This window comes from Mercurialis annua, linkage group LG8, assembly GCF_937616625.2.
Source record: "Mercurialis annua linkage group LG8, ddMerAnnu1.2, whole genome shotgun sequence".
NCBI classification, from domain to species: domain Eukaryota; kingdom Viridiplantae; phylum Streptophyta; class Magnoliopsida; order Malpighiales; family Euphorbiaceae; genus Mercurialis; species Mercurialis annua.
The window spans coordinates 6,035,780-6,063,009 of NC_065577.1; the positions used below are offsets into that span (position 1 = coordinate 6,035,780).

The following is a 27,230-nucleotide window of genomic DNA, read 5'->3' on the forward strand; positions in this document are numbered from 1 at the left end:
CAACGACAAATCTAGTCATAATAATTACAAATCAAAAACTTCCTTCATCACCAAAATACTTGACTCAACCGTCAAAAAACATCTAATCTCTGGCTCACTAACGACAAAACTAAAATTCGTCAACAGTTTACTAACGATTTTATAAATGATATATTCAAAATAAAATTTATTATAAGTTAACCGACTGTTTACCTAATGTTAACCATTGGTTACCAATTTATTGTAGTAAAAGTATCCTTACACAATTTGATTTATTATTGGTGAATATGATCAAATCTATTAGTAAACCTTTTCGGAAATTTTTTGTTAGCTTAATAGTAAATGTGCAATAACAGTATAATGATAAATTTAATATAAATATAAACTAAAAATATTTTATAGAAGAATATTTCTTTTAATGTATTAACCACAACTTCAAAGTCATATAATAAACACTTCAATACATTTTTTAGAGTGTATATTAATCATAACTTGAGGTACACAAATACATTTTGAGATTTCCATCTCCGAAAGCTCCAAGAAACTTGACATCAAAACCTACAACTGAGATATGTTAGATAGCCTGAAAATATTGTAAGCAATACCCACTTCACCAAGACAAGCATGCATTGAAAATTGAATTCCAAGAAACTAAATCCTTCTGTGACATTTCATCAAACACCTTCCTAGCAACATTCCCACAACAGCCATAAAAATAAAACTGGTAAACAGAAAAAACACCATTAGAAAACCTATAGCAAACTATTAAATCTGGTAAACAGAAAAAACACCATTAGAATAAATATAGCAAACCAATATCTTATAAAAAATATAAAGTACAAACAAAATAATAGACAATCATTAACATAACATTAGGTAAAAACTAATTTAAGAATTTAAAATTAATAAACTGTCAACATGTAATTTTTTTAGCAAAAATGGACCCAAAAAAAACTTGCATGCAGTTAACAATTTGTATCAATTGAAATGTCCACATATGAAACATTATGATCAAACCCATATAAAGTGATTTAATAAAAAAATTGTTGAATGTTGATCAAGTAGACATTCTTAAGAGAATAGCTTATAACCCAAGAAATAAAGTAACTAAGATAGTAACATGTTGTTCAAAGTAATTGATTGAACCTATTTTTCAATGACTTGGGATTATCATCCACTCTTTCCTTCATTTATCATACAAACACTAGGTCAAGTAATCAGATTTTCTACTCATAATTCTTTTCTCCCTCTTTTTCTTAGAACAATAAAAAGACAGAACCATTTCTGACTCTATTCCGATCTGAATTCACATCGGTTTCAATTTGGGTTTTTTCCCTTTGCAATTTGTTAGGTATTCATAACTTGAAACGCGAAACACAATTGTAAATCAGCAAAAGAAACAATGGGTATTGAACAATTTCAAAATTGAACCAATTAATCACAGTTAAAGAGTGATCTAACCTTAATTTTGGAAGTATAACTGAAGACATCGTCCTCGACGGCGCAGGGAGCAGAGATAGCTTCAGATGTTGTCTAGATATATCGGAGGAAAAGAGAAACAAAAGCGCGGTGGATCGGGAAGCAGAAATGGGATTTCAGGTTCTTGCCTTATTATTGAAAATCAAAATCGTAAAAAAAGAAAGAGAAAAGATGAAATCTGAGAATGGTTAAATTTGTATCGTAAATTTTAAAGGATGAATAGCGCATGGTATATGTGAGAATATTTATGTGTTTGGTAGTGGTGGGTCTAATTTCCTCTTAAATGATACGAAACGACACGAAGTTAAACGGATTTGGGTTTGATGTAAATGGGTTTGGGTCATAAACGGCTCAACCCATTTATGACACGATTAATTTCGGGTCTAAATGGGTTATACACGCCTAACCCGTTTAAACCCGTTTAAACACGGTTAACTATTTTTAATTAAATATTATTTATTTTTATAATTTAAATGTTATTAAATTCTTAATTTTAATTAAATTTTTTATATTATATATAATTAAAATAGTATTTATCTCAAAATATAGTAATAATTTATTTAATATTATATTAAATAAATTAAAAAAGTAGTTAAATAATTAAACGGGTTTAAACGGGTTGATCTATTAACACGTTTAAATAAACGTGTTTATACGTGTCGTGTAACCCGTGTAATATCCGTGTCGTGTTTGGGTTTTGTATGTCAGACCGATTAATAATCGTGTCGTGTTCGTGTTTAGCCTAATCGTGTTCGTGTCTAAACAAATTTGACCCGTTTATAACCCGCAGACACGAATTGCCAGGTCTAGTTTCAAGTAATGCCAATTCAAGTTGAGTGATAATTACCAGTAAAGCTTCTACATTTTTTTTGGCCTAATGCTTCAAAAAATCTCAACCTTTTAGTCCCTTTGCAATCCTATCCTGACGTTGAAAACTGGTCAATTTTACCCTATTTTGTATTTTTGTGTTTCAATTGTACGCTGAAATATTAAATTGATATTTTTTTTATTTGAAAAAAATTAAAAAACATTCTACATGTCTAGCATATGTTAATTGTATATGGTAAAAATTTATTTAGATTTAGTTAAATTAATTAATAATTTAAATTAGTTTTAATTTGATTATGGTTTTTAGTTAGTTTTTAAAAATAAAAAAATTGTAATTTTTTGAATGGAAATAAATTTAATTTTATCTTTAAACTTAGTTAATTAAATGATTTCATCATATAAATAAAAAAATTGTGAAAATTAAAAAACTAGGACACAATTGAAATGAGAAAATGCGAAATAGAATAAAATTGACCAGTTTTCAACGTCAGGATAGAATTAAAAAGAGGTTAAAAGGTCGGAATTTTTTGAGGCATTAGGCTTTTTTTTTTCAAGTTCAGCTATGCACTGAAGCTTTCAACTTCTGCCACCATTATATTAGCTTCTGGTTTGCCTATATTTAATGATTCTTACCATTTTAATTTTTTAATATTTATTTTAATTATATTGTATAGGCTAAGGTTTTGAAAAAACGTCCACCTTTTAACTCCACTACATTTAAACCCTGACGTTGTAAAATTACCAATTTTATCCAATTTATAACCTTTCGGTTTCAACTGCTCCTTCAAAATTTAATTTAATTTGAGTGAATATTTTAATATATCATTTATAAATAATTAAAAAAAATAATTAACTAAATAATTAAAAAACATCCTCCACCTGCGTATCCCTAACCATTGTTAGTTTGTTGTCGTCTATTTTTCGTCGTTCGTCCTCCGAGCAAGCAGTCTTGTTCTCATGAAAGCCGACCTCTTTGTTTTCTATGTGAAGAAGACGAGCTGGTCGTCTTCCATGGAAAGAAGACGACCAACTCGTCATCTTCCCTGTCTTTCATGGAAGGGAGACGACCAGATCTGATTCGGTTCAAAACCGGAAGGACACAAAATTTTTTTCAATAAAATTTAAATTAAAAACGATATAAAATTTAATTAAACAAATTTAAAATTAATTTTACGGAGTGAAGGCGGTGAGGTATGGTTCACTTCCACACCGGAGGGACAATATAATTTTTTCTGAAAAAAATTAAATCAAAAACGATTTAAAAATTTAATTAGAGTTAATTTTACGGAATAAAGGTGGTGAGGTCCAAAAAAAGGAAGAGGTGTATTTTATAACATAATAATATTTATTATTTAATTTTGAAATTTTATGAAGATGGCTATTTTGCATATTTGTTAAAATGTGAATTATTGAAAAAAGAGAGTCAATTTGGTGTTTGAGGGTGTAATTGAAAGTAAAAGGTGTGGATTTTGTGGATTTTAATGTTTGACGGTGAAATTGAAACCGAAAAGATTATAATTTAGATAAAATTAGTAATTTTACAACGTCAGGGTGCAAATGAATTAAAATTAAAAGGTGGAGATTTTTTTTCAGAGGATTAGCCTATTGTATTTCCTTAGATTTTTTTAATTTTTAAAATTAAAAAGATATAATTAAAATTTAAAAATGATTAAATGTTAATTTAAAAAATGAACAAAATATTTTTATATTTTTTCAGTTCGTAATTGAGGGTGTAACACGCACGGAGGGTGCGATTGTGGAAGGGCCTTTTTGATACGAAAATGTGAAACTTTTTAGTTGAAATGATCCACTTTATTCAATAATGACGTTTTTAGTCTCTTGTGCCAAGTTGAGGGGGTGAAGTGACCCTTTGTGTTTTTACTTTTTACTTCACAGTTTCAGAAGTATCCTTACCTGCTCCAAATTACCAAGTAGCTAGCTACTATGTATACAACTTAAAGCTCCCATCTTTTTTCTTCCCTCTCCGAACAAACCCAAACCCACTACCATAATGACCCGACCCGTTTTCCTCCTCCTCTTCCTCCTCCTCCTCGTCATCTCGCCGTCTCTGACCACCTCCGATTCCCACTTCGAAGGCTTCGAACCTGAAGACGATGACGTCGTAGAAGAAGAAGAACTCATAAACCCCGATTCGTTTAAACGCACTGATCTTCCTTTAACGACATCGTCTTCAGATCCTGTACCGGAAAATCTTGATTCAAACCCGAATCCGAACCAGGATTCATCAAATTCGGATTCCGATATCCCAAAGCCCACTACATCTACGTCAACGGCGTCCGCTTTCGATTACTGGGATGAAGATGAATTCGAAGGGGTCCCCGTTCATCAACCGCCGCCGGAAATCCAAAAAGTTGTCGAATCCGCCGCCGTTGACGGTAATCAAAGCGCCGATTTGAAGTCTACAGAAATTCTACCGAAGAAACAATCGTATGTGATTGAAATTGTGTGCGTTTCTTTTTTGATTTGCTTTATAATCAATTATTTTACTGGTAAAAAAGAGAATGAGAATTTAGCGTTATCATGGGCGTCGAAATTCGCCACGAAGGACTCGATTTTCGAGAAGAATTTTAGTTTACTAGGCGTTGGCGACGGGGATGATTCCCCTTTGTTGTTAAAAGAGGGGCAGAACGTTTTTAAATTTTACGCGAGTGGGAGGCGATACTGTCAAGGGTTATTAGCTACAATGGAGTTGAAGAGTAGGCATGATTTGATTTCGAGACTTTATAATATGATTGTTCCGTGTAAGGATGAGATTAGTTTTGAGGTTTATATGAATGATGAAGCTATGGATCAGGTTGTTTTTGCTATTGCAAAGAAGAAAGCTGCGAAAAGTATGCAGAAAGAGGTTAGGGATCTGCAGAAGTTTGCGGGGGTTGTGGCGCAGCATCCCGGTGGGAGGAAGTGGGTGAGCGAGGAATTGGCGGTTATTTCAGAGTCGAAGGAGGTTGCTGGTGATTTGATCACTGAGGCTGTGCTTGAACAGGTTCGATCTTTGTTTCTAATTAGTTATTAGTACTTTAGTTGGTTTTGATGCTTTTTCCGTATAATCTACTACTGCATTAATTTTTGAATTCTATTATCATTTGCATTGATTTTGTCTTGATCGGGTGAAAGTTTGTTTATAAACCATGTGTACTGCATGTTTTCGGCTTTATTAGTTTTACTTCATTTTAAATTTCTTGGTATACTTGTACCTTGACGACTCCATGTTCATGACGGAGGAGCCATTTGTTATTCAAATTTGCACCATCTTTCTTAGGCATATTTGACTGAGATAATCTTCATTGTGGGGGCTTCCAAGAGGGTATGTGATGTGATGCATTTGGGATTAAACAATGAGAATGTATTGTTTGCCTTTGTACTCTGATCTGATTGCATAGTGTTATACTAGGCGGCAGTCTTGTTATTTTGATCCAGTGAAGCGTGACTCTTGCTAAGTTTATGATTAAGATAGCTGGTAGCTGTAGATTAACTAGTTATTGTAGTGAATTTAGCTCTGAAGCTTCTAGAAACATTATAATGATTATCAGGAACTCAGTTCTACAATTTTTATAACAAATGTTTTTTTTTAAATTAACTCTTTTATCTCATTCTGATTTGCAAGTCAACATTACTAAGACATTCTCTTCCATGATCTCCAGACTCTGCTCTTCTGTTCTGTTTTGTTTTCTAATTCACTGTTCTCTCGTCTCACTTCAATTCCTAACTCTGCAAGTTATAAATTTTATTACATTTTCTTAGTCAGCTTGCATTCAGTGTTCCCATGCACAGTTACTAACATTAGTCTTGATATGTGTTGTTAAGTTTAAGTACGCTTGTGGATATGATATTAACTTTGGATTAAGAGACTCAAATGAGTTGATTTGATTATGGCCATGACTAAGTTCAGACAATATATTATATACTTTTTAGTTGTTCTTTTCTTCTTTAGCTAAAGATTTTTTAATCCTAAAGGTATCCTGTGATCTTTAGATGTGTTACTTTTTAAGATTTTCGACACTTTATTATTGATGATCTTGAGGGATGAACCTCTAAATGGAACAGACTGACGAACTCAAAGTTAAACATGTTGCACCAAAAACCTAAATGATGCACAAAGTAATATTGGCTAGTCAATGGAATCTTATGTTATCTCCAACAAGCAAGTAGACTTTTAGTGCCCATGGGCTTCTTATGATGACAGTTTGAGATTTTTTGTGTCCGCAATTTTTTTCTGTTACATTGTTTGTAGAGACCAGCTTTATGACTAGATGTGTACTGTAATTTGAAGTGCATCTGAAATGCTGCAGGTATTTGGTGAAAAAGCTTTCGAGAAGTATGGTAAGGGTTTCATCTCCATGCATTTTTCCGATCAACACCCGGGAACACACAGGAAGATGCTGCTATTCAAATTTGCTCTTCCCAATGCCAACAACATGGCAGACATGACTCGATTGGTGGCACTGGTTCCTTATTACATCGACCTAGTTGGCCGCTACAAATTGAGCTCCCAGGTGAGTCACCTGATATTTGCCTTTTCTAGCATAATTTTTTACTCGACCGATTTTCATTTTCTTAAACCTTAGCGTATCTCCTAACGCAGGCTCGATCTAAAACGGATTCAACGAGAGTAAAAGCTGCCCAAGAAGCGCACAAAGAACTTCAAAATGTGAGGCAAGAAGCATTGCAAAGAAAGAAGGCAGAGAGACGAAAGATGCTAGAGGAGGCTGAAGCAAAACTCGGTGCAGAGGCTATCCGTAAGAAAGAAGCAAAAGAGCGTGCTCGTCAGATGAAGAAAGCAATGCCGAAAATGAAAATGACCCGTGCTCACTAGATTTGTCATCCTCCTCGTTTTTGTTGCTGCAGTCGGGCGGTACTCGGTCCCAATTACATTGTAGCTGTGTTTCTTTGTCTAGCATGGGTTTTCTTGATTCCATGCTCTCAGGCATTGTATTTGAGCAATTGTTCCTAATTTAAATTTAGCTAGCCTGCAAATATTACCATCTTTGAGGGTTTGAATTCACGGAGGTGAAACACTTTGGAATGGTAATTTTTTTCTTAGAATTACGTTTTAACTTGTTATGAGAGTCCTTAGAACAGTTTTATTTTTTTTGTTCATTTGGGATGAATTTAATAGCACATCATTTTTTTTTAATTTTTGTTCTGCTAAAACTAGTGAATCCGCGAATCTGTTAATCCAAAATAGAAATGTTATTTCATATTTTGAATTGTAATTTTCAAATCAATAAAGATAAAGATCCATTTTGCCCCTCAAGGTTATGTTTATGGTTTTGAAATAGAAAATATATCCTTAAAACAGGCATTTTGAGAAATCCAAGAACTGAAAAGGTTGTTGGATGGGATAAGTTAGGTTGAACTCAGATGGTGCCATGAAACATTCCACTGGAAGAGCTTATGCTGAGGCCTGAGGGTATAGAGATCATACTGGGAAATGGATTAAGGGATTTGCTGAGAATATTGGGACTTGTTCATCTGTAGCAGCAGAGCTATGGAGAGTTGGGATGATTCTAAGGTTGGCTTGGGAGATGGATCTTCAATTTGCAATTCTGGAAACTGACCGTTTATGTGTAGTTCGAATGCTGCAAGGCATAGAGCTTCGTAGTAATTCCAACTATGCGCTCGTTAAGGATATTCAATGCATGTTACCTTGGAATTGGAAGATTGAGATTGCACATGTTTTTCGGGAAGAAAATCGAGTAGCAGATGCGATGGCTAATTGGGCTGTGATGCTTCCAATGGCGCAAATTTTTATTACCAGTCAAGCTTCTACATTAGTCATGAGCTGAAATTGGCATATTTATTATGGTTTCGAAACTGGTACAACTTGGCTTTATTCTGACAAAATTATAATGACATAATCCATCAAATGTCTACAATTTGTATGGTAAAAAATAAAAACAAATAAAGAACCTGATTTTGTGTGCTATCTTATCTTCTGAGCAGTCTTGAAGGAGTATTGATGTTCTTGAACCTTTTCTTGATGAACAAGAAAATAGATGAACCCATCACTGGCCAAGTTGTTACGACAGCAATGTATGCAAGCAGCCAGATTGAAACTCTACTCTGTCGTCCAAGCTGAACTAAGTTTCTTTTTACAAAAACAAACAGATCATTCAGATTTTGAACTGATGGCCGTTTCAGATCAATTCTTGAATCTGTTTTTTCCGTCTTGTTAGCGCTGTTTTCTATCTCGGAAACGGGTTCTTCATCCTTTCTAATAGCATCCTCATGTTCCTCTTCTGCTTCATCAGCTTGTGTGTTGCCGCCTATTGCAGTTACCATCCCACCATCTGTGACATTCACGTAAGGCGCTTGATCGATTGAAGATTCATGCGGAACAGGCAAGCTGGATGCTTCCGCCTACAAGATATTCGTACAATATTATTCATCAAGCGACAGATTTGAGTTTATTATTTTAAATTTTGAGTGTCTTTGCAAAATAGATTAGTCTACACGATAAAGCTCCCATTCCAATCCCGAAATTCTGATTTTAGTGTCACAGGATACGTGCACACCCTCACAAAAGAGAATGTTTTAGATAAATCTAGTTCATCACTTATAGTGAGTGACACGTGAAGTGATTAGATTAAAATCTCCAATCAGTAGAGGCCACATAAATTGGTAATTGAATTAACTTTTTTAAATAGAAATAAGTATCCTTTACTAATTGGAAATTCAAATACAACTATGCCGCGTGTCATGCTATTAATTAAAAGAAGTGATAATCCTACCTGGTGAACAAGTTCACCTAAAAATTATCTAGACGAGAGATAAAAAAGACTATCAAATCAACATGTTAAATAGAAAAATCAATGTTTCCTAAGCAAGAATTTCCAATTTCTCACTTTTAATAGGATGTGACAGTTTCTTTCTAAAGTGTAGTTTGTTTTACATTTACGATGTAAATGGAAGAAATGCAAGTAGTTGTAATTCTAAATTTTGGTTCAAATCTAAAAATAATTGAGAGATTCCATATCTTTCCGTTTCAAGCACTTACATATACATATTGTTACTTATCGTTTAAAATTTGTGCGCGCGCATGTTTCTGAGCATGTGGATGCAGGCATCATGATATTTTAATTAGCTGTATACAATTTCTAAGAGATTATGAGTGAAAAAAATTGCACCTTCTTTCTTCTGTTTCTCAATGGGCTAGAGTGAAGGACATCAAAATATTCATCAACAGCTCTCACCCACCTGCAAGTGCATGAAGAAACAACTAAACATAAACATCACACTACCGCTTTCCATCATTTAAAAAAATTTGGCGTAACACATAAGATGACCATTAATATTTAATATGGCCAAAATAATTGAAATGCGTATCCACAACATTGTCCCAATCTTATTTATGTGCAACAGGTCTTAAGTCATAAATTAGAGATGCGCATTCGGTTCAAACTGAACTAAGCAGAAATTTTGATTTTTTCGAAACCGAAACCGAATATGTCGGTTTGATTTGGTTCTATTTTTGCACACCTCTAATGAAAACTGCTTCTTGATTATCACTCATCTAATTTATTCTATGGGTTGCTTTTCCAACTAATTCCTAGAATGAATATTACAGTCTATCTAAGATTAGGAATAACTAAGATCTTGGTAGACTAGGAAAGACAAAAACTAGGAAGCATCATAAAACAACAATAAGCTTCCTTTACAGAAACTGTAAAGGTATACCAGGACATAACTAAGATCTCAGCTCAGGGGTTTTCCCCCAAGACAACTTTTACAATCCAAAAATAGATAGATTTAGCATACGGTTTCTTGTGGGCATAGATCCTCTCAGTCTTCCCACCTTCTCTTCTTTGGTGGTGAGCGAAAATTTTATTTTATTAAGATAGAAAAAAAATTGAATGCAAAAAACAGGATGAGGAATCGGGAACCATTATTAACCCAACATTTGCAAATGCAAACTTCAAACAAAACAATGTACACATTAGTTTGCAGGTTTCTGTGCCTGATGTAATAGTACAGAATTACTTGAAAGGAGGAAACTGCCAGTTACCATATGCTATTTGCAGTTATGCCCTCAAAGTATGCTAGATGCCCTCCGTGCTCTGTGGTAGCCAGGATAATGTTCTCATTTGCCCTAAAGTCAAGCAGATCAGTTTCAAACAGAAATGTAATATTGACAAAAGTGCATCAGGTCTCAAAATCATACAGTAATTAATGACAATGTAAGCATCAGTGCAAACATTGTGCGAGTACTGCAGAAAAATTCAGCGTATTCAAATACGCAAGTATGTCGCACCCAGATATGCACTAAAACATTTTCTGTAGACTGCCATGACTTCACTTGATCATGGTTTGACAGCCGGGACACCATAAATAATAAATATACAATTTTCTATCCAAGGCCAAGGCTATTTCTCTGTCACAAGTGTAGGTGCAACTTACTTGGGAGACTGTTAAGCAAATCCTTGCATGAGAAACTCAATTTAAATTAGAATAAATAGTTATTTTGATTTTTCGCTTTATCCTAGACTGCCATGTCATACAAAGCCACCTACATATGGGCATGACACTGGCAATTCAAAATGATGGAAATAAATGAAAAGTAGTGAAAATATGCATGTCTGATAATTGCGTATCTGTTTCAAACTTTTTCTACCCACAAAATTAACATAGATTAAAACAAAATTTGAGGAAAGAAGGTAAGGCATGGCATTTACACGTAAATGGGAAAGTGAGTTGTATTATATGTATACCTTATATATGCAGTTGACGTAAGGGTTAGAGTCTCTTTTATTGCAAAAGCTTGATAAGTTGTGGCTTAAGCATGCATATTTAAGGCCTAATGTTTGTTTCAAAGACCATTTAGTGAAATATTAAACATTAAGCAATGCTACAACTAATGAAATATGGCCATAAAACCAAGTCCTAGGGTGTGTAGAACCGATAAGATACTAGTTACTCACCTACACTCATCCCATGGGATGGCTTCCTTCGTGCAAACTGGGTCATCCAGGGCACTCACACAAATAAGAGGCACTGATACATTACCCAAAACATTCACACAGCTAGAACGCCTGTAATACGTATCCACAGTCTGGGAAACAGACAATCCTATTAGTCAACAAGAGAATACATATAGCACCTTCTTTGACATGGAGGATGAATGAACAGCTTTTACCTCATACTTGGCAAGGACTCGAGTAGCATGCTTGTCAAAGTCCCTTACTGACCGAGACTAACAAAGGAAAAAATCATTTTCTCATCACAAGTCACGAAGCATAAGCACATTAAAGCAGAACCATGTGCTCAGTCTGTACAGACATTATTATTCTCATCTTTGCATATACTAAACAAATGTTAGCAATCAAGTGCTGGCCTCATAAGTCATAACATAGGAGGTTCAAAACTATAAATAGCCTTTTCCCCTTGAGAACTTTTGATTTACCAAAAAAAAAACAAATAATAAACCGGGAAGGGCTTAGTTAGTTCATAATATAGGTTAAATTGCATTTAATTTTATTTAGAGAAAAAGAAAGAAAATAAAAACAACAAAAACACTTACGTATTTTTTAAATAGTAACATGATCAAATTCTATTAGTGCAGTTTCTAGTGTAGGTTACTTTGAAATCATTTATGCCTATAGTTCATCTTCAACTCGCAATAAGATTAGAAAGCCAGTATGAAAGAAGGCGCCAAATGTTGTAAAAAGGCCAAACCTTTCACAAAAATTTCACAAAAGTCCTGACCTTTCAATTTTGTCGATTTTGGCCAAAAACTGATTATTTGGTTTCACAAAAGTCCTGACCTTTCAATTTTGTCGATTTTTGGCCAAAAATGAATTATTTGGTTTCACAAAAGTCCTGACCTTTCAATATTTGGCATGCCACATAGGGGTCACATAGGCAAATTGAAATCAAATTGAGAGTTGGCCACAATTGAAACCAAATAATTTGTTTTTGGCCAAAATCGACAAAATTGAAAGGTCAGGACTTTTGTGAAACTTTTATGAAAGGTTTGGCCTTTTTACGACATTTGGCCATGAAAGAATGAGGTGCTTAAGAATATCTTATCGACCAAAATGGTAAAGGTAATGGAAAACAGCCTAAAAGCCATATGCGAGAGCAGAGGGCAATAAACATTTTTATTAGTATGATATAACATCAATAACCTGACAATTACTTGTTTCTACAATCTCGTTTAGATTGCAAGGAGAAAAATACCCTGAAAAACTCAAGTCCAAAATTCATTTATGTGGTAAATTCAATCTCAAAAGGTTATTCACTGAGCAACTCATCATGTGCTGTAAAATTCACAAAAGAAATAAGAGAGATACCAGCTTGAGGATGTCGCTATCTACTAAACGAGACAAGATGGAATGATGCCTGCAGAAAATTACGGATTAATTAAACAACCAAAGATAGTTGGCACCACACAGTAAAGTTATAGGTCTATAAGCAATAATTAATAAATGATTTGTTACAATATTACTACCCTAAGCACCAATATTAAACTGAGAGAATGTCAAAAACATAGTGGAACAAGTAATATAGACATACAACTGCGCAAAACCTTGAAGGCCAGTAGCTAGCACTCTATTATAAAATTTCTGTGCAAGTCTACGATTGATGAACCTGTCGCATATCTGAAAAGCAACCAATAAATTGTGATTTGCTATATTAGTCTCATAAAGACTGCAGCTCTTGATGGTAGAGAAACTTTTAAAACTCATAGTAGCTAAGACCAAAAACCAAAATATTGACTTTTTAAATTAACAAGGGCCATACTGCATTAGTTTTATCATTGATCTTCCTTTCATAGAGAAAAGATAAATTCTCCTCACAAATGTTCTTCTCTAATAACTTCTTAATCAATTACACAATTCTAAGTAATCACATAAAAGCTTATATTTTATGCATTAAAAACCTAGAAAGCATTTAGGCTGAAGTGACCGTGCATTTTCTGCATATATTTTTGAGAGAGAGAGAGATGCATGCACCAAAATTATTGCCCCAACTAATTCAGTTTCCATAATTAATAAAAGCAAAACATATCATAAAGTACAGTCTAACTTAAAGACAAATAGAATTTGTTCAAATCATTCTGAATTGAGTACTAACCAAAAGGTCCCAAGTAGAGCAGATAGAAGCAGCACCAACAAGAGGAACATTAATTCCATCCTCTCCAAGATATTTTACCTGGAAGACATACTTGCATTAAAAAGAAAGTAAAATATATACACAATACACACTATCTGCTTTTTTATATCCGACTCATAAATTGTGCAAGAGATATTGAATCAAAGTTTAAACTTTTGGAATGATTGGTTATTTTAATATGGAACAGAGCATCTATGATCATAAGGTCTTACCAATATCAACCAAAAAACTAATTGCTCCAAAATAAACAGGTTCTTAGTTGTAACAGTATCCATTTTCCAAATCATTTCATAAATATCGTTACCTACGTCTGCATATACTAATCATGAAATTGATGATTTTAGTTTAAAATCCGCTCTCAGAAGGAAAAAATTCCACATTTATTTTGACAATGATAAACATCAGCATAGTAAGCAATCACCAATCAGAGAGGAGAGAGACAAATTCAAGTTAAAGGTGCAGTAGTACTATGCAAAAATTTATGCAGAAAGGCATTAGATGTTTGAAATCTTAAGATTAAAATGTGTGCCTGCAAAAGTTTAGAGATTGAATGTAAAACAGTCTCAAGTTACTCAACATTCTAAAAATTGATTTTCATTCAAAATAACACCAATAACTTTCAGCGAGGGAAATTTCAGGTAATTATTTACCAAAATATTGGAGCCAATGCTAGTTCCAACAGCATATAGGGGAGCTTCTGGATATAGACAATGAACATGATCAATGATAATTCGTAAATCCTCTGTCCACCCAGCATTATAGAAGCAATCAGACTGGGCATGTAATTTATAACAAGACACTTAGTTAGTCACCAATTAAGATAATATACTAATCAACATTAAAGCTAGCACTGACACATGAAAGATGATATTCAAATACCAAACAAACAAAACTCATATCAAGCAATTAAAATGAGTGTGGAAAATATATTAGATTAGTTTAGTCAAGTCGAATTGGAATTCCTTCGAAATTCTATTAGAAATTTTTCTTTTCTTTATAATGCTGTAATTTTGTTGTTCTGCCAGGTAATGATGAATAAGCTCTAAATGACAAGGATACTCAGTGAATGCATTATCCCCTAATAAGATATTCATGTTTGTTTCTTCGCTAGAGAAACAGCCATTATTGAGGCAAACAAACCTGTAAATCAGCAATTGCAGAGAACATAAATCCATTACTTTTTGCCCATATACTAGATACCTTAAATATGATCAATTTAATATTTTAACTAATTTGAATACTTGTGAAAATGTTAAAGAGGGTGGAAGGAGGTAAAAGAAGAGAGAGCAAACAGGTTTATCAATGAAAAGTAAATTACAAAACATGCATAGCAATCAAAAGCTTGTAAATGAGTTCCATACTCACAGTCATTGATACGCCTCCCAATCCCCTGTGATTACTTACAACCACATTCCAACCCTTCTTTGCCATTGCAAAAACGAGATGCTTTATATACTGTTACACGGTACATTTCCATTAGATATTAAAATAAAAATGACTTCAAAGTCAAATAACTTTGAATGGATAATCAAAACAGGTAAAACTGATTTGACCAGCGAACCTTTTGATCATTTAACATACGAGTTAACTCAATGTCTAAAGTCAACCATGCATTAACATAAGAATTCATCACACAACAACTTACAGCAGAAGCAGAATCACTAGTTAATCCAGGAATCACTATCACAATCGGAGCCTTATCGTCTTGTAGAACATCATCACTCTTATAAGAAACACCTTGGTCAACTGTAAATTACACTAGTAAGACAAATTCCATCTCATGCATCACCATCAAATAAATTAAAAGTACAGAAATTTAGATTAAAAAGATCAAACACATACCAATATCAGAATAACTAAGCCAATCCAAAGCAATTGTTCCTCCATCACTAGCCTTAAACAAACGCCTAAACAAAGATAGAAACCCAATAAAGTAAAAGCTAGTAAAATTAAACAAAACCAAATAAAGCACTAACCTTTTATAAACAAAATCGGGAGAATTCCCACAAAAACTCAAGAAACCAGTTTGAAGATGAGGACTACACAGCCAAGGAGTTGAAGAAAACCTATCAAACAATCAAACAAGAAACCAAATTTAAATTCCATTAATGACTAATCAAACTATAACAACTGATTAATATTATTATATGATAATTGATAATAAAGATTAAAGATTAAAGATTGTCCACCTTCCATGAAGAACCTTGCACTTAGAACCAACAGATTGATAAAGCTGAGATGAAAAATTACATGTGAGAGTGACAGGATCACCATTAAAGAAGGTGAACAATAAATCATGAAAGAAATGAATTTCTAGGAAGTTGTAGAGGATGATTGAGAGTGTGATTAGAATGAAGAGAAGATAATGAGTAAAGGGTATTAGAGATAGAGCTTTGAAAAGAAGGGTGTAAGGTGAGAGATGTGAGTTCAGTGTAGAATCCTCCATTGATGAAGTGTGAGAGAGTTTTGTGAAGTGGAGTTTTTAGAGGGAGTTTTTAAGAGGGGAGATAAATAAAGGGTGTGAAATGAAATTAAGGAAGATTGGCTTTTTCCTGCAAAAACAGTTTGTGTCTTTACTTCAACAAACAAGAACTTATTTTTGTGTCTTTGCTTACCAAAAAGTTTTGGTATTTTTTATGAAATATCTTAAATAAAAAAATATTTATAAAATATGTATTAATATTGTTTTATAAAAATACCTAATTTATATTTTTATAAATACTAATAATATGATGTTTTAAATTTTAATTTATTTATATTTGACAAATCCAATCACTTATGGCTATATATTTTGTATGATATCTTAGTTTAATTGTACATTAATTAATATATTATCGAAATAATTTCATAAATATTTTTTTAATCAAAACTAGACCTATTCTAAATTAGTTGTTAGTGGAAATTAGCGAGAATTGTATTTCTCAAATTTAAATCAGACAAACTACGGTCTGGGTAGAATCACGAGTTTGAACCCCCAACCTCATGCAAATGGAAGGACTTGATCATTAGGCCAAGCCTTCTGTTGGACCAAGTCCTTTTAATCTCTTTAATTTTGACTTTTGACAATCAATTTAAAGGTTCTAATATAGTTTATTAGTGTGTAGAAACCTATTAAAACCATCGTGGAGTGATTCGGAAGTTGCTAGCGAGAATCGAAAAAGTTAATTTTTTGAATTACAAAAACTTTTCGCGCCCGCTACCTTCAGGTAGTCGTGGGCGCTACTCAGATACTTAGCGGGCGCGACCCAGATGGTTATCAAACCCTTATTTTCACTTCATGAGTTGCGGGCGCGACTCAGATGCATAGCGGGCGAGACTTTTCCAACCGTTGCTTCCTCAACGATCATATTTGAATGACCCAATGAAGAGGTGCCAAGTGGCACTTGACCGTTTGGATTTTCAGAGGACGCCAGAGGTCGCGGGCGCTACCCAGTGCTTTTCAGCATAATTTTTGAGCTTCTTCTAGAAGACTCAAAGACTTGTTATTGAGGTTATAGATACCCCTTGTCTACCATATTTATTTGGTTAGACACTTTATCAACAACTAAAGATTACAAACATTCAATTCTCTTATCTAAACATTCATTGTGCATCAATTTGTATTGATTGCTTTTCATTTCTTTGTTGATTATCAATTCTTACTTAATCATTTAGTGTTAGTAGGTTTGTGATTAGCCTTGAAAAATCACTTCGTCAGTTTGTGTTGAGCTCTAAAAAAACACTTATTGTAATAGTTTGATGTTAACTTTAAAACACCCATTAGTGAATTTATTACAAATCTCAATCTTTGATTGAGTAGTGGAGTAGAATCGGTTTATGATTCGAACATGTCATACCCCGCTAGTTTAAATTATTCAATTGGACCATGTGTCAAGTTTTGAGTTGTTGGAGGGGCGGTATTGGAGAAAGTTTTGAAATTAAAATGAATAAAACTTTAGTAGGTCGGTTTCAAGGATATTACTACGAAAAATTCGGTAATAGAGAGATACAATTGGGACTAAAGAAAATGTTAAGAAATGTTACAAAATAAAGTTTAAGACCCAAATTTGTAATTAACCAATTAATTCTCGAGAATCGTAATTAAAAAGGATTTTGACGAAAAATATTGACTCTTGGATTCGTATTATTTTTTGATATAAATAATACGTACACAAATTGATTAGAGTATAAATCGATTTATGGATTGATTAAATCGAATAAAAGAAAAGTTTAACGAATGATTAATAACAAATAAAGAAAACAAGTATTAAAAGGATACATTAGCCATAATATAAAAGGATATGAATATAAAATAAGAAGAAGAAAAAGGAAGGGTCAAGAGACTTCCGTCTCATCACTCATCACCATAGTTACCTCACAATTTCTTCGTTCAATCTCTTCAGAATTAGAAGCTCTATCGATCTCAAGCTTCGTATCAAGGTAAGAGTTTGATTATTGGCATAAAAGTTGAAGAATGGTTGGCTGTTTTTAGAGTAAATGCTACGTTTATATTGAATTCATCATAACTAAGTCGTTTTTGTGCTTTTGGAGAAACAAAAATATGGGTTTTGTGAGAAAGCGGTGTTTTGTGGGTGTATGGAGCGTCGGAGCACGTCGAGGCGCCCGAAAAAGGATTTTCCGGGGCTGTGCGTGGCTGAGCCATGCTGTGTGCCCACACAGCAACCTGTGCGGAGGCACAGTACCTCTTGTGCGCCCGCACAGTTGGCCCAAAAGGACCAATTGGGCAATTTTGCCCCTATGTGACCTAGATTTCCGATTTTAAGTAATTAATTATTGTAGAAAATGTTAAGAAAGTCATATGATCAAGTGAATACAAGAAGCGGTATTCATTAAGCCGTGAATGCGATTAAGGTTATCGGATTCACGAATTACATTAAGAATGAAACTAAAATAATCTAAACCTATAATTTACAAGTATTAAGCATACAACATGAGATTCACTTCTAACTAGGGGTGAGCAACGGTCGGTTCGGTCATCGAACCGCCCAAAAATTCAAAACCGTTCGGTTTTTTAAAAATTTTGGTCACCGAACCGTATTAACCAAATTATATCAAAACCGTATTAATCAAACCCAAATATTACGGTTCGGTTCGGTTCGGTTCGGTCGAAAACCGTAATATTTTTTGTATGGTTTTTAGAAAGAAAAAAAACAGTTTTTTAAAAAATAAAAAAAAAATGGAAAAATTTAACTTAGAGAGTACATGTGCTTTAAATTAAATCTATATTTATCTTTTTTTATTATAAAACTATAAAATTAAACAAGTTTAATATATAAATGTGAGTATATGAAAGTTTAAAACAATGTAATTTTTAAATACGGTCGGTTCGGTTATTACGGTTATTTTTTTGTAAAAACCGTAAACCGAACCGAATAGTCAAAATTTTAAAAATTCGGACCGTAACCGAACCATATTTTCAAATTATATTTCGGTTTGATTAATTCGGTTCGGTTCGGTTCGGTTATTCGGTTTTGACCGTTTAATGCTCACCCCTACGTCTAACTACTAATTATTAACTAATATGTAACAGGGTGTCAGCAAGCGGTGAGGTCAGCAGACGTGGATTAATACGAGTATATTATTATATCGACCACGTCATAGATTGGATAGCGGTTCAAGTGAGTTGCATTTTACTTTCGTGTATTATCTATAAAAGTTATTTGATAGTATATCTTATGCATTATATTTAAACGCATCACATCCTATATTATTTGCTGGTATGTTATATGATTTTATCAAAGCTTATGTATAAGAATCTAGTGTGCGATCCGAAGAAACTAACTACCTATTGGGTGTCAATAGGCTGTGTGATCATCAGTAATTGAGTCAGTCTAGCGTAGTTTAGACTATAAATGATGATATGATGAGTGCGCACGAATTCGTATATCAAAGATGGATAATTATCAGTAGATACGAGGTTGAACTCGGTGGAATTATCTCAGGACCCGTATCTAGTGGGTTGAACTCGGTTGAACTATATCGGGACCCACAACTTGGTATTAAGCAGCGGTTGAACTCGGTTGAACTATCCCGGGACCAGGCCAAAAGTTCAAATGATCAGTTTGAGTTCCGATTTACATGATAAAGGATATATAGGTTGTGTTAAGTTTCAGGCTTTATGTTTTGATCGGATCAAATACTTGATGTATATGTACTTTTGTATTAATGTTTTATTGAAATGCAATGTTATTTTGTAATACCGTCAGTAAATTGCAAACTCACTCAGCATAGTCTGACTCTGTTGTTGTTTAACATTTTCAGGCGCTTAGTGTCTGGACCTAGCTAGAGTCCATTTTTTGGATCCAGAAGTCAACAGTGCATGTACAGTTCTTGACTTCCGTAGCGGTGCAGTAGTGGTAGACTTCTGTCAGAGTCGTGGCCAGTAACAGTCGTATTATGTTTGCTGTTTATATGACTATTGTTTGTTTATATCTTTTTGTGGACCACGTCAGTTATTTTGTCTCACGAGGCTAGACGCCTGTAATGTGATAGTGACACTAGTTTGCATATAGTACTGTTGGGCCAGTATATACATGCTACAGAAGTAATGTCCCCGTGTAATTATATTGCCTTTTCTAGACATGTTTGTAGATATGTGTTTATATATGTATGACGTATGTGCTTCTGCCTGTAATGTTAATATTTGCGAAAAAGTTTTTAGTTATTTTAGGCTTGCTACGGGTTTTGGAGCTAACACTCCCATTTTCTAGCGCCGGTCGCGGCTCAATAATTTGGGTCGTGACAGAACCACTCTAAATTGCATGTGTTCTTTCTTCTACCTCTCAAACTCTAAACTAAACGCTAATCACCTTTTAATTTTTAAAATACCTTATTCACCCCCCTTTAAAGTAGCATTTGAGATTTCACCTTCACATGCTAGCATTTCATACGCTTTAATAACCAATAATACTTAAAATATCAGCAAATACAATACATGAATTCACGGGCAAGAGGTCGAAATCTTTCATAGTACTGAAAAAAATATAAAAACACCAAATAAACACAAATAATAATAGTAAAACATACATAAAAACTTTGAATAACACCCAATATATATATGATGGGTGAAAAAAGTTTAGGGATTAAACTGAACCTTTATATATATATATATATATATATATTATATTCTTAACTTATATACTTTTATATTACGTCGAAACTTCCAAACTTCGACATTTTAATTTTGGGGTTTTATCCGGTTCTTTTAACTTTACATTTAGAGATGTACTTTGATATATTAATTTCTAATATACCTTATAAAGTTCATTTGTTCCGTTCAAAATCGATTATTAAAATTTAAATTCCTAAATTTAAATTTTAAATTTTTATAATTACGACCTACTTCGTAGGACACCTATAAATTAATTTTACACTTAAATAATACATAAATAATTGATTTTAATCGAATATTTGATCGTTAGGTTAAAAAAAGTTTGAAAGAAAATTCGTATAAGTTAAAGAAATGAATTGAGAAAACTATTAACCATAATTTACATTAATGAGAAAAATAAGAAGGAATCAATAAATTATTGGTTTAAATTAAGGACAAAAATATATATTTCACCAAACAATTGTAACACACAGTCCGCATTCTAAGAATGCGGATTGTTGCTAAAACCAATCCGCTTTCTATGAATGCGGATTGCTCACCCAGACCACATTCCAAGAATGTGGATTGGGTGGCCCATACATAAAATCGGTATTATTTTTCAAACAGGCACAAAATTAGAATTTTTTTAGACTCGTAGGAACAAATCCATTAAAAACTAGGTTGTATCTTTTTGAATCATCATTCCAAGAACTTCAAAATCCATATAGCTATTTTCAATCTATTGCCTACTGTGTTGCATCATAATGAGTATAGATTCCATCTACATACATTTGAGATACAGATCTGTGAGTTTTATGATATATAAATTTAAAAAATTGGAACAACTTACTTTTATTCAGCTCTGCAATTTCTTTGTGGAAGAACAATGGTGGTTTAATTTTGAAGAAGATGATGAATAATGATATGTATTTTTAATGTATATATTCAGTTTGACAATTTTAATCAATTAGAGAAGAAAATTCTGCGTTTGTTGTGGTTTTGATTTCTGGGAATCAAATCCGTTCTTTTTGTTAATATCTTGTACAGGTGACGCGCATTAACTGGATGAGCAAAGTGGTTTTTCGTGTTATTGTTGTGTCTTTCTTTTTGCTACGTGTCAGCTGCTGGATAGAGTGAGTACTGTTAGTAATGTGTCAATTTTTGCAGGTGCTGATGTAATAATAGGATTGACTTAACATTTTTGCAATATTAGAGCGTTTTTTGTATAGTTTTGTCATTTTCTCTTTAATAATTAAATCTTAAAAATGTGAAAGCCTGTAGGATGCATTGTATAGAAAGCAAGGCCAACTTTTACTTGGGCTAATAGTCCAGCCCATTATTACATCTTCTTCTTCACTCACTTCTCCACTTCCACTCAAATAATCCTTCATATGCAGTATGCCGCATCTTCATCGCACCAAACCACCTTACCACCACCACTGCCGCCACCTCCGGACATTTATAGCCGCCAGGGTCAAATGGGTACCCGACCCATATCTAGACAACGCAGTCTCCAAAGAAAAAAACCTCAAACAAGTCATCTCCCTCAAGAACCAAATCATTTCTTCACCTTCAAAATCACTCCCACTCTCTTCATTATCACTTCTCAAATCCAATTTAAACCTCCCAAACACAGCCCAAAAGTTTTTACAGAAATACCCTTCATTTTTCACTCAATTCCAACCCTACCCTTCACTCCCTTTCCATGTCAAACTCAGCCACCATGCCCTGTCTGTAAACAAAGAAGAACAAACAGTTTACAGTTCTGTCAGTTATAAAGCTGACGTGGCTCAAAGGTTAGCTAAGCTTTTAATGCTGACTAAAGTAAATAGATTGCCTTTACATGTTATTGATAGATTTGGGTTTGATTTGGGCTTGCCTGTTAATTATATTACTCAATTGTTGTCTGATTATCCTGATTATTTTCATGTTTCTTTAGGGAAAGATTGTGTCTTTAATGGTAAAGAAACGTTTTTTTTGGAGTTGGTTTGTTGGAGAGATGAGTTGGGTGTGAGTGAAATGGAGAAAAGAGTGGCATTTGGGGATTTGAGAAATGTTAAGAAAGGCGAGGTTATTGGGTTTTCGTTGAGTTATCCGAACGGGTTCGATTTAGATAAGAAAGTTAAAGATTGGCTTTTTGAATGGCAGGGTTTGCCTTATATTTCACCTTATGAGAATGCTTTTCATTTGAATCCGAATGGGGATCATGCCGAGAAATGGGGTGTTGCGGTTTTACATGAGGTGTTATGGCTGTTAGTTTCAAAGAAGATTGAGAAGGAGAATTTGTTGATTTTAGGCAAGTATTTAGGATTTGGAGATAGGTTTAAGAAGATTTTAGTGCATCATCCTGGGATTTTTTATGTTTCGAATAAGATTAGGACGCAGACTGTGGTTCTTAGAGAGGCGTACAGGAAGGATTTTTTGGTGGTGAAGCAGCCTTTGATGGGTATGAGATTTAGATATATCCATTTGATGAATAAAGTTGTTGATAAGCATCGAAAATCAGCTTGTGAGACTTTAGGTTATTGGTCGAAAAGGCAAGTGGCCTCATCGGTTAGTAAAAGGAAGGAGAGAAAAGTAATGGATAAAAGTTTGGGAGGAGAGGAGAAGAAATTGAATGAGTCTTCTGAATCTGAATTTGAGGACTTGAACATTTCAGAGTCCGAGTTTGAGGAAATGCATAGTGATGTAGCTGTCAAGTACGAATCATGAATTTGTTTTAATCATTGCTGAAAATGCTGTGAAGAGATATGGTCGTATGTTTGCAGCTTCTTAGGTGGTAAGTTCACTTATCAATTTCTTAATGGTTTATAAATAGTTTAATCATTTCAAATTACTATTTTGCTGGTAAAAAAGAGAATGAGAATTTAGCGTTATCATGGGCGGAGAAATTTGCCAAGAAATGTTCGATTTTTGAGAAGAATTTTAGTTTACTAGGCGTCGGAGACGGAGATGATTCGCCTTTGTTGTTAAAAGAAGGGCAGAATGTATTTAAATTTTACGCGAGTGGGAGGCGATATTGTCAAGGGTTATTAGCTACAATGGAGTTGAAGAGTAGGCATGATTTGATTTCGAGACTTTATAATATGATTGTTCCTTGTAAGGGTGCGCTTAGTTTTGAGGTTTATATGAATGATGATGAAGCTATGGATCAGGTTGTTTTTGCTATTGCAAAAAAGAAAGCTGCGAAAACTATGCAGAAAGAGATTAGGGATCTGCATAAGTTTGCTTGGGGTTGTGGCGCAACATCCTGTTGGGAGGAAATGGGTGAGCGAGGAATTGGCAGTTATTTGAGTCCAAGGAGGTTGCTGGGGATTTGATCACTGAGGCGGTGCTTGAACAGGTTTGATCTTGTTTCTAATTAGTTATTAGTAGTACTTTAGTTGTATTTTGATGCTTTTTTCGTATAACCTACTGCATTAGTTTTTGAATTCTATAATCTGTTACATTAATTATTCCTTGATTGGTTGAAACTTTGATTAGAAACCATATGTATTATATGTTTTCGGCTTTGTTAGTGTTACTTCATAATAAATTTCTGGGTATATTGTACCTTGACGACGACTCCATGTTCACGAGGGAGGAGCCATTTGTTATTCAAATTTGCACCATCTTTATTTGGCATGTTCGACTCGGATATTCTTCAATGTAGGAATTCGCAAGAGGGTATGTGATGAATTTGGGATTAGACAATGAGAATGAATTGTTTTCTTTGGTACTCTGATCTGATTGCATAGTGTCATACATAGTGGCAGTCTTTTTATTTTGATCCGGTGAAGCTGGACTCTTGCTATGTTAATGATTAAGATAGCTGGTAGCTGTAGATTAACTAGGTATTGTAGTGAATTTAGTTTGAAATCTTCTAGTAACATTATAATGATTATCAGGAACTCGTTTTTAATTTTTCAAACAAGCGATTTTTATTTTATTTTAAAAAAGTAACTCTAACTCATCCTGATTTCCAAGTCAACTTTACGAGGATATTCTCTTCCATGTCCAGATTCTGCTCTTCCCTTTTTTTCCTTCTAATTCCGTGTTTTTTTATCCCACTTCAATTCTGAACACCGTAAATTATAGATTTTATTGCATTCTCTTAGTTGGCTTGCATCCGGTGTTCCCATGCCCAGTTACTAACATTTGTCTTGATATGCGCTGTTAGCACACTTATGGATATGATTGTAACTTGGGATTAAAAGGCTCAAGTGAGTTGATTTGATTATGGCTATGACTAATCTCAAAAAAGATATTCCGTACTTTTAGATTTTTTTATTTAGTTAAAGATTTTTCAAACCTAAAGATATTCTGTAATCTCTAGATGTGTTTCTTTTTAAGATTTTTCATACTATATATGGCATTACTTATGGATATTGTTAGATGATCTTGCGGATGGATGAACCTTCAAATGGAACAGAATGACGAACTCACAGTCCAACATGTTGCACCAAAAACCAATAGGACGCAGAGAGTTAACTAATATGCTAGTCAATTAAATCTTATGTTATTCTCCAACATGAAGGTGGAATTTTTATACCCATGTGGGCTTCTTATGTTGACAATTTGAAGAATTCTTCTGTGCACAGTTTTTTTTTTGTTACATTGTTTGTAGAAGACAGCTCTATGACTAGATGTGTACAGTGCTGATTTTGGGATATGTAGATATACTTCATAGCTGGTTCTGTCGCATTTGCTATCACTCGAAGTATTGGCTATTGTATTGTTTTCACTTAGTCTGTATGTGGATTCTTATATTAGTGTTTTTACAGAAACAATTTATTTAGCCTCAACTTGAAAAACATTCCTAGCTATCCGTTTAATTTTTTTTCTAGTACTCCCTAGCCCTTTGCATATAAGTGAGCTTTATTATTTTTGTTACTGGAATAGTGTATTATCAGGCCAAATTGGCAAAAGAGACGAGGTTCAGTTTGCTCTGGCAGCATGTTTGATCAGCTGTAGCAGTTCTGGTATTTCTTATGTTACTTTCCTTTGCCCCTGTAATTTGAATTGCATGTGAAATGCTGCAGGTAATTGGGGAAAAAGCTTTTGAGAAGTGTGGTAACGGTTTCATCTCCATGCATTTTTCCGACCAACATCCGGGAACACACAGGAAGATGCTGCTATTCAAATTTGCTCTTCCAGATGCCAACAACATGGTAGATGTGACTCGACTAGTGGCACTGGTTCCTTATTTCATTGATCAAGTTGGCTGCTACAAATTGAGTTCCCAGGTGGGTCCGCGGATATTTTCCTTTTTTAGTGTAATTTTATACTTGAGTGATTTTCATGCTCTTAAAACTTCTGCTGTTTTTCCTAGCGCAGGTTCGGTCTAAAACAGAATCAACGAGAGTAAAAGCTGCCCAAGAAGCGCACAAAGAACAAATGTGAGGCAAGAAGCATTGCAAAGAAAGAAGGCGGAGACTCGAAGAATGCTAGAGGAGGCTGAAGCAAAGATCGGCACAGCGGCTATTTGTACGAAAGAAGCAAAACAGCGTGCTCGTCAGATGAAGAAAGCAATGCCGAAAATGAAAATGCACTACCTTAGAATCCTGCCTTTTCGGTATGTTATACAGAATATGCATATTTGGCACGTCTCTTGCTAAGCATCATTTTCGGTTCTTGTTGTTTCAGTTGCAAATTCCTAACCAGATCTTTTTTTTTAATTGTTAATATAAATAATTAGATATCTCACAACTGTGATGAGGACTATTTAGGTTCATGGACTCTCAAGTCCATTTGATTTGTATTCATGCTTGATGATTCATTATTTATTCAAAATTATTTAATTTTTATGATTGTATCTAAAATAAATATATCGTATGTGATTATCTAAATATTTATATAAGTTGAAAATTAATAGATTATATTTAATTTAAGAGAATATTACTATAAGATCTTCCATATATGCTATAATTTACAGTTCTGTCCATCTCTTTTGAAAATTAAATGATATAGTTTTTTTATTCTTGTTTTGGTTAACAGTTTAGTTTTTCCATCTATTTTGGTGTTATTCAACTAAATCTAGTAAATTAATTAAAATAACTTAAAGTTTAATTTAGTTTTTAAATTTATTTTCACAAATAATGAAGACCAATTGGCGGACCTAGAATTTTTTCTAAGGTGGGTAAAATTGTACTGAAAGCCAATAAGATGGACAAAATTGAAAATATATAAATTTAAGGTGCATAATGTTATTAATATTAAGGCTGGAAAACTATAGGCTTAATGTCTTAAAAAAACCCTGATCTTTCATCTCATTTTCAATCCTACCCTGACGTTGTAAATCTGTCAATTTTATCCTATTTTGCATTTTTTCATTTCAATTGTACCCTAAAGCATAAAATTAACCTTTTTTTATTTGGGAAAAATTCTCTAAATTAACCATTTTTGTATTAGACTAACTTTTTATATTAAATTGACCATTTTAAAAAAAAATTATTGAACTTTTGTCAAATAAATAAAGGTCAATTTTATGCTTTAGGGTACAATTGAAATGAAAAAAATGCAAATTGGGATAAAATTGACAATTTTTCAACGTCAGGGTAGGATTGAAAAAGGTATGAAAGGTCGGGATTTTTTTAAAACATTAAGCCAAAACTATAATATTCAATTTTATATTCATATTTATTTAAAGATTGAAATAATAAGATGGACAACTGCCCATCATGAGCTCTTTCGAGGTCTGCCTTTGAAGATTATATGATGATTTTCAAACATCCGGTACAAG

At 33.6% G+C, this 27,230-nt stretch overlaps 4 protein-coding genes across 4 annotated transcripts; 3 read left to right on the plus strand and 1 right to left on the minus strand.

The window, feature by feature from the left end:
* Positions 1-4,199: 4,199 nt before the first annotated feature.
* On the plus strand, positions 4,200-7,368 carry LOC126660170 (uncharacterized protein At5g49945-like). The gene is made up of 3 exons (XM_050353519.2): positions 4,200-5,290; positions 6,597-6,800; positions 6,890-7,368. The coding sequence occupies exons 1-3, from the start codon at positions 4,298-4,300 to the stop codon at positions 7,118-7,120; spliced, it is 1,428 nt and encodes a 475-aa protein (XP_050209476.1). The 5' UTR covers positions 4,200-4,297; the 3' UTR covers positions 7,121-7,368.
* Positions 7,369-8,085: 717 nt separating this feature from the next.
* Positions 8,086-15,997, minus strand: LOC126660169 (uncharacterized). Its single transcript, XM_050353518.2, has 14 exons — positions 15,609-15,997; positions 15,396-15,485; positions 15,262-15,326; positions 15,065-15,165; positions 14,785-14,874; positions 14,070-14,192; positions 13,381-13,458; positions 12,820-12,905; positions 12,597-12,645; positions 11,441-11,497; positions 11,226-11,356; positions 10,313-10,396; positions 9,435-9,504; positions 8,086-8,667 (listed from the first exon to the last, which is right to left on the minus strand). Exons 1-14 carry the CDS (start codon positions 15,863-15,865, stop codon positions 8,236-8,238), a joined length of 1,713 nt encoding a protein of 570 aa, XP_050209475.1. The 5' UTR covers positions 15,866-15,997; the 3' UTR covers positions 8,086-8,235.
* A 5,842-nt stretch (positions 15,998-21,839) lies between these two features.
* On the plus strand, positions 21,840-23,317 carry LOC126660902 (protein WHAT'S THIS FACTOR 9, mitochondrial). The gene has a single exon (XM_050354613.2). It carries the CDS (start codon positions 21,908-21,910, stop codon positions 23,219-23,221), a length of 1,314 nt encoding a protein of 437 aa, XP_050210570.1. The 5' UTR covers positions 21,840-21,907; the 3' UTR covers positions 23,222-23,317.
* LOC126660903 (uncharacterized protein At5g49945-like) lies at positions 23,317-26,300 on the plus strand (the record flags this gene model as incomplete). Its single annotated transcript, XM_050354616.1, is given in 6 exon segments — positions 23,317-23,739; positions 23,741-23,799; positions 23,801-23,852; positions 25,531-25,734; positions 25,826-25,880; positions 25,883-26,300. Coding segments are annotated over 6 exon segments (1,017 nt in total), but the record flags the coding sequence as incomplete, so codon positions are not given.
* Positions 26,301-27,230: the final 930 nt, after the last annotated feature.

Bases quoted from the DNA above. Each gene is read 5' to 3' on its own strand.
- LOC126660170 (XM_050353519.2), top strand. From the start codon at position 4,298: ATGACCCGACCCGTTTTCCTCCTCCTCTTCCTCCTCCTCCTCGTCATC. The intron at 5,291-6,596 runs GTTCGATCTTTG...GAAATGCTGCAG, and splicing joins CTGAGGCTGTGCTTGAACAG to GTATTTGGTGAAAAAGCTTT. The intron at 6,801-6,889 runs GTGAGTCACCTG...CTCCTAACGCAG, and splicing joins GCTACAAATTGAGCTCCCAG to GCTCGATCTAAAACGGATTC.
- LOC126660169 (XM_050353518.2), bottom strand. From the start codon at position 15,865: ATGGAGGATTCTACACTGAACTCACATCTCTCACCTTACACCCTTCTT. The intron at 14,193-14,784 runs GTGAGTATGGAA...TTACATGCCCAG, and splicing joins TGGGAGGCGTATCAATGACT to TCTGATTGCTTCTATAATGC. The intron at 11,357-11,440 runs GTAAAAGCTGTT...TCTGTTTCCCAG, and splicing joins GAGTCCTTGCCAAGTATGAG to ACTGTGGATACGTATTACAG.
- LOC126660902 (XM_050354613.2), top strand. From the start codon at position 21,908: ATGCCGCATCTTCATCGCACCAAACCACCTTACCACCACCACTGCCGC.